At 39.0% G+C, this 7798-nt stretch overlaps 1 protein-coding gene across 1 annotated transcript; it reads left to right on the top strand.

Moving 5' to 3' along the window:
- Window positions 1–74: 74 nt before the first annotated feature.
- Window positions 75–7465, top strand: LOC109424536 (dynein regulatory complex protein 1 homolog). The gene is made up of 9 exons (XM_062859071.1): window positions 75–678; window positions 4784–4956; window positions 5016–5348; window positions 5406–5515; window positions 5587–6178; window positions 6234–6559; window positions 6622–6734; window positions 7008–7155; window positions 7229–7465. Exons 1-9 carry the CDS (start codon window positions 524–526, stop codon window positions 7343–7345), a joined length of 2067 nt encoding a protein of 688 aa, XP_062715055.1. The 5' UTR covers window positions 75–523; the 3' UTR covers window positions 7346–7465.
- Window positions 7466–7798: the final 333 nt, after the last annotated feature.

The raw sequence follows: 7798 nt of genomic DNA, 5'->3' as shown, positions 1-7798 counted from the left end.
GCTTACCATTTCTGAAAGTAAATAAAAGTGACATTGCTCGCATTACTGGGGTTAGAGGGAAGCCGATTTACAACGGCGATTATTTACTGCAAAATCACCACTTTCGGCCAGAATTTCACTTCGACACGGTACTGAGATCTTTTCGCTAGCCGATAGTAACGAAACTTTGCAGAAAAACACCATAAAACACAAAAACTTACTGGAAATTATCCGCGGAACGATGAAAATGTGTTCATCAAACAACACAAGTTACCGGAAAAGAACAACTTTGGGAGTTTGACACATCAGTTTCCGCTCGGATGACAGCTGACGAAGCGTCGCCTCAAAAGTGTTCATTTCGGTGAACTTTCCCACAATCATAACCGGGCGCATTTCATGTTCGAAAACGGTGGTTCACTCTCCAGCGAATCAGCGCTGCCAAACCGCGTTGTCTAGCAACGGTACAGTTTGTTTAAAAATCCAAAAAGTTTTGTTTCAAACTTGTACTTTAGATAGTTTCTTTTAAAAACATTTTCCAGGAGAAATGGAAGACGAAGACTTCGTAGAAGTGGAAAAACCTTCGGCAAAGTCACGACCGGCCTTGCCGCACCTGTTGGGAGTTGTATCGCACGCAGTAATCGACGATAAATCGCACAGTTTGATAGAGGACTTGGCCAAGCGGAAGAAGCACATCAAACCGTAAATATTTTGACATTAGGGTGTTCCAAAATAAATCTGGACCAACACTGTGGGCAAGGGCGTAACATCATAGACTAATTTCAACTTTGTAAAAATAACATTGAGAGAGAGTGTGTGTGGCCTTTTCATTGGACATATTTAGCTACACTCCCGATTTTTTGAGTGCTACGCGGCTACACCGCAGACAGACGTTCATGCTTGACTCAGCAGTATGTGTAAAAACATGGTCGCCACAAATTGCCAAGTGGCAATCAGCGAACAGATGGCGCTAGCGGCCATTCCCATTCAATCGCTGTGGTACGACAAACAACTGTCACCGCGGTCATCTCCGAGCCGGATGGCGGAGAAAGAGCGCACGTGCTTCACGCTTGAAATAGGGTAAAAAATATAATTTGGACATGTATCCACTTATCCGCGAGCGGTAATGGCGGCGGCGGGCATATCCAACCGGTTCGGATTTTGACGTTTCTTGGGGGAAAGTCAAAACAGTTTCATTCTCCTCCTCACCTCTTCATCCACCGTTCGGTGGCGCCAACCGATTGCGATCCCCAAGAAACGTCAAAATTCGAATCGGTTGGTTATGACCGCCGCCGCCATTACCGCTCGCGGATAAGTGGATATAATTTGGACATGCACGGCGATGGATGCCTTGTTCCGGAGAGCTTATAAAAGTAGATACTTCTCAATATCGATTAATGGATCAAACAGACTCTATTCTGATGACTTACGTTGAAAACACGCTTAACAATTAGGTATTTACTTCAAAATTATCGAAAATGTAAATTATTTCACTAAAACCCATCAAATGCACAGGTATGCAAGACGATATACACTTCACAGTCACATACAATATTCACCTCAAAATCGTTGAATTAATAATTGTAAGAAATTTAAAAGCCTTATTGCATTGAAACATGTTCAATAAAGAAGCATTAGAGCACCTTTAACGGTGCGCTTCTATACCCCGTTTGGCAGCCCTCCATCATTGCAGCAAACTTTACTGGTCGCTGCTGAATGCGCTCGCAAAATAGTAGCGCTATGGGTGGGTGACCAAATATAGTAGCGGGACAGTTGCGCTGCTAAAAATGCTATGGGAATATGACAGCCCTCCCGATACGAATGAGGGTGACTAATTTGATTGCTACCGGTGTGGAAAAGGGTTGTTAAGTCAAAATGGAAGCGCTGCGCGGGTTGCTCGAATAGTAGCCGCCGTTAATGTTGCTCTTAGGCAGCCAATCTCTTAACATTCATCTAGAACGCTTAAAATAGGTGTTGTCCAAAATACATTACAAGTTTTCTACTGTAAATATATTTTGGTCATCTGACGAACTACATGGGGATGCTGTGCGATTGCATACTTGGAGGCGTATTCTGTAGGTCTGGCGATATTTCCTCGATTTCAACAAAAACTGTAATAGTTATCAAAAAAGATGCCTGTTAAGCTGAGACATTTGATTATGTGTAAGAAAATATTTGTTAATTTATGCTACTTCCATGATTTAGCAGTATTCATGGCTAAACCGCAGACAGACGTTCAAGTTTGACTCAGCAGCTTGTGTAAAAAACATGGCCGCCACAAATTGCCAAGTGGCAATCAGCGAACAGATGGCGTTAGCGACGTTCATATTCAATCGCTGCCTGACATGTGCGTTGCGACCAACAACTGTCACCACGGTCGTCTTCCAGCCGGATGGCGGGAAAAGACCGCACGTGTTGCACGCTAATAATGTTTCCTCATAATTTGTGCAGAGTAAATGGCTTTTATTTAAAGTCTAAAATCTTTTGCACAAATTAGCGCAGGACTCTTGTAAAATATTTTACACATTATTACTTTTATTTTACATAGATTTGCTTGAATAAAACTGCATTTGGATGAACTTCACTCTCATTGGGAAATCTTTGTGAATGTGACGCAAATGTAGGAATGATTTTGACAGTGTTTGTTTTGATTTTATTTTTCGGTGGGTGGTGAATTGGGTGGTAAGTAAGCGGCTGGAAGCACGTGGTTTCTCAAACTGTCAACTGTACTCGACTGCACTGTGGCAATCGGTTGCCTAGGTGTCGCTAGTGAAAATTTACATAGAAAATTTGAATAAATTTGTTCGAGCTAGAACGTCTGTCTGCGGCTAAACATTGAGATAATTGCCCTGTCCAAATTATATATGCATGAGAGTGTCCAAAACATATATTCGGTGTCCAAAATGCAATTCTTACAGGCGATCGGAAATTGCGATTTTCTCAGCTTAAAATGCTTTCGTTAAGGTTTTTGTCACCAGGAACGCAAAGCACAATCATATTATAAGCGTATTGGTAACTTTGCAAAATATTCAATTGCTTTCTAAGGAAGCTAGGGGACGATTTTTTCAACGTTGTCCTCAGCCTGTCCAAAATACATGAATTACCCTATTTACACAAAGTTTGTGCCAGATGAGTGGCAATCACTGAATGTCTGATCTATTTCGCATAAATTAGCTTAAGGTTCTTAAATATAAACAATTAATGATTCAAATTATTATACAGTCCGGATTCGCTGGTTGGGTCACGACTGCGCCCCGATTAGCGAATCGTGTTCGTTCGTTGGGGCAACTGACAACTGATCAAAATGCTCTAGACACACGCAAGTGACGAGAAATACGTCACGAAACACTCACATACTTGCACAAAGGTTCTGTATATAGGGGCTGCGATGCGACGGCGGTCAGACGTCAAACTCGTTTTGACATTGATTTTGACATTGACAGTGCTTTTTAGTTGGGGTTTGCCCCAACTAGCGAACATTCAACCATCGAGACAGCCCATCTAACGAGCCACCAACGAAAGAATCGGGACTGTACAAAGATAAAAAAGAATTAAACGGCATTTATGTGAATTTCACTCGCCTCATCAAATTTTGGTTATTATCACAGACAAACAGACGTAACACTTCGAACAATTTACGATTCAAATCATAGTCACGGAAACATATTCGCCCAATGCTAAAAGGACTATGTTTGGCCGACCACCAACTAGGTGGCGGTGGTGAGCAAACGTGTAGCATAATAAATGCAACCCTATCAAATTACCCTAAAGTCATTGAGACATACTCATTTCCTATTTTACAACAGTATGCCTTTCAGTCATAAATAATCTCTTACAAACTCACTTCTTGAAAGACCTTCTCAGAACCATAAACTGTAAGCTGACCTGGAAATAAACCACCCAAGCAGCAACCCTGCAAACAACCTTTTCTATATTATTCAAACATATACGCTAAGGCGAGTGTTTGCCAGATGTTTACCAAATAAGACGACCTAGGCGTCTTCGCTCACGATGCCTCTTTACGCATAACTTTCTTTAAACCAAAATGCAAGAAATAGAAACACATTCAAACTCAAAGTCGTTGAGTCAAGTCACTTATATCCGAAGCCCAATCTCCACAAACGTCAAACTCGAACAAAAACTATGCGAGCGCCACGGTTGGGTAGTTGGCCAACTATCAAATTTTGAAGAAGATCGTTAAATCGGTGAACGATGGGAACTATCAGAGTGTTACGTCTGTTTGTCTGTGTTATTATATTTTATTAAAGACACTTTACCAAAAAAGTTGGCATTCGTGTCCAATCAAATCTTAGTGAAAATACAAAAATGTGTGAATAAATTTAACAGTGATTATTTTGTTTTTACTTCCCAGTGGGTGGGGAACTGAATAGTAAGTGAGTGGTCGAAAGCACGTGGGTATGCAATCTGTCAACTGAACCGTAGCAATCGGCTGCCTAGGTGTCGCTAGTGAAAATTTATATAAAAAAATTGAATAATTTTGTTCTTATCATGCGCAGTGCAGAAAAAGTGATGCACTGGTGTAGCACAAATATCAAAAACAAACATTTTCGGTGCAAAAGTGCTACACCGGTGTAACACCGCCGCAAAAACGAAAACGACATTAGTAATACAATACGACCTATAGGTCCTCTATAGAGGGTCCAAAATATAATATAATATAATATATTATGGGGGTCCGAATTGTATTGGTTACTCTTCGGGTTGCTCTATATTTGGGAGGGATTTATCGAGAGATTTATAGAAACCCTGAAACAAACAGATAAAGGAAGATTTTATTTTTTCTCAGGATTTCGGAAAACTATTGTGATGACAAGGAAAGCATCCGTCGTCGGTTAAACGAAAGCGATCGTGTTATATCGGAGTTACTTCGAGACGGTCGTGAACTGATTCAGGACATCCGCGTAGCTAACGACAAACGAGAAGTTGAAAGGCGTGTCAAAGAAGCGGAAATCAGAGAGGGTAGTTTTGTTCCAAATCAAGCAATGTTCAACTTACACTCAAATCTTTCTTGTCAACAGAACTTTTGGAGAAACTGCAAACTGAATCGGCAGAGGCGGTTGCCAGGTTTGAATCAATTTCGGAAAAATGGGCTGAATTAAAGGAGCTAAAGGACCCGATGGGCGTCAACGACGAGCTGCAGCTACAGAAAGATCGAATCCACGATTTGATGAAACAAAAGGATATCATAATTGACGAGTGTCGGCAGGAGCTTAAACTCGCTGATGAACGGTATACTAGAGACTTGCTGAAACAGACTACTGACATACACAGTCTGGTGGAACGCGTTGATAGTCAGATTGAAATAATGAAACGAACATTCAAGGAACATTTAGATCTGTTGGAAAATACTAGTAAGTTATAATGGTTTCGGCTGATTTCAAGTTATTTTAATCAACTTTATTTTCTAGTCGATGAAGAACGTCATATATTAAGAATGGCCGCTTCTAAAAAATGGGACGATCTTTACTCTCGTCGTGCCGTCAATGAACGAATCAAAATGAAACAAGAAAAAGAAAGGGTATGTATAATGATCATTGGTCTTACCTTCATCGCAGGAATTCACTAAATTACTTTTTTGTTACTTCTAAGCTTGAGTTCTACCGAGATGAAATAGATCGTATAGAACAAGAGCACATTGAAGTGACCAGAGCAACGCGAATAAGGCTGGAACAGGATAACCAAGCTTTGGAGATTGAGCTCCAAAAAGTTAAAACAAACACAACATTAAACTCGGAGAAGCTGGATTACAACTTTCAAGTCCTGAAGAAACGCGAAGATGAGAACCTCATGGTGCGAAATGCACAAAAGCGCAGGTTAACGAAACTTAACGAGACCATATTTGTTTTGAGAAGAAAGATTAAGGATGTCCAAATGAATTGCTTGATTGAGACGGAGAAGCTATCATCCGATATTATGAAGTTACGATTCAACATCAGTCACATGAATACAAAGGTTAATACTTTCGCCGAAGTTAATGATAAGAAATATCATTCGGTATGGCAAATGAATAAGAACGAGTGTTCTGATGTTTTGAAAAGTATCCTGGAAATAGATAAAATGCTAGTTGAACAGCATTTAGGATTGAAGTGGGAAGGTCCATCCCTACCAGATGATCATGCTCATAAACTGCCGGAGAAGATGGGTTCTTTTGGAAGCGATAGTACGCTTGTGCATTCTCAAGGTATAAAAAATGTCTTCGTTATTTTTGCAATACGTGTAATGATGTTAATTTTTAGTGAGCACTTCATTAATGACTTTCGAAGACAAAAACGAACGTACGCAAATGTTACATATTTTGCAAATTGTACTGAGGCAGGCTGGATTTCTCGTCGACAAAACTGCTATCAAGTTGATTGAAGAACACACAGAAGACGAGCAAAATCTCGTCTGTTTGGATAATGTTTTCAATGCATTAGGAATTTCAAAATGGGATGACGTACGGAAATTGAAGGAAAAGTTTGAAGAAGTTATGAAAACGCATTGTCAGTCTCCGAGCGATTCGTTTACAAAATCAGAGGAATCAGCATCAGTACTGAGCGACGAAGCAGATGAAAACATTAAGGTAACACCAAAATTTTAAAATACAAACATCCAAACTTATTTTTTTACTTATTTTTTATTTAGGCTATAACCGATGCAGATGTGAGTGATTCAGAAATGAGTTCAATGTTGGTACCATCCGAAAAGTTACGAACTTTGAAGACTTTTTCACAACAGTTGGCCAGTGCTGATAAAACGTGAGTGATGTTGATAATAAATGTCTATTACTCGCATTAATTCAATTAGGTTGTTAAGCAGTTTAGATATTGCCAGTTTCTGTAGTTCAATTCGAGTTTAACTGAAATAGCACATTTTTCTGACTATAACACAGTTCTATTCCGCTCCAATACCTTCCAGGGCACCAAATATTATAAAATTTTGGATCTCCATATTTTTTGTGCAGAGATTCAGATTATGCGACAATGTGGGTACCTTTGAAGAATCTAATTTTCTTGATTGTATATTTTTAGGGCTCCTCCACCTAGCTACGGTGGTTTATCGAGAAAGATTTCAGTTAAAGAAGTAAAAGATTACTGGACTAATTTTAAAAATCTATTTACACCGGATAGGGTAAAGGTGTGGAACACAATGGAAGATAATTTAACACAGTATCTGAAGGTAAGAATTAGAAACGTTAATTTAAGCCCTGGATTTTAGGCGAGCATTCTAATTTATTTAATAATGTTTTCAGATTTTGAAGGAACGTAAAGGATTAGATGAAGAATGCGAGTTTCTTAGAAAGCAAAACATGGAATTACAGCATTTGATGCAGAAGATGTTGGCACCTAAAAACGAGTTTCTAGGATGATAGTTTTCGATACTCTGGTTGAGTGTAATTGATACATGGTGTTTGTGATATATTTCTAAATCTTAAATATTTTGTACTTACGTTTGCATAAATGCATATCACTTTGTAAAATTTTGGCAATTCATGGATTTTTTATTGTTCTTTTTCATTTAAAATTCCGCATTTAAAACTGAAATAAGAAATCTCGAGGGAAATGGATATTCTCGAATAAAAATTGCTATTAAGGTAGCGTTCATAAATTACAAAGCATTTTAGGGATCACTGCTGAAACGAGTGAATTGGGTTTTTAAATGTTGAAAAATGTAATATTTTTTTAATTTTATACAAAAGGGCACTTTTTTTCTGACCCACTATGATTTTTTTCAGATTTTTAGATTATTTTGATACCTAAAATCAATTAAAATATTCGATATCACCTTTTGACAGCTGGGCAACTGTTTGACAGCTCCGTCC

This window comes from Aedes albopictus, chromosome 3, assembly GCF_035046485.1.
Source record: "Aedes albopictus strain Foshan chromosome 3, AalbF5, whole genome shotgun sequence".
NCBI classification, from domain to species: Eukaryota; Metazoa; Arthropoda; class Insecta; order Diptera; family Culicidae; genus Aedes; species Aedes albopictus.
Note: the sequence above shows the minus strand (reverse complement) of the source record. Positions and strands in the feature narration are given on the sequence as shown.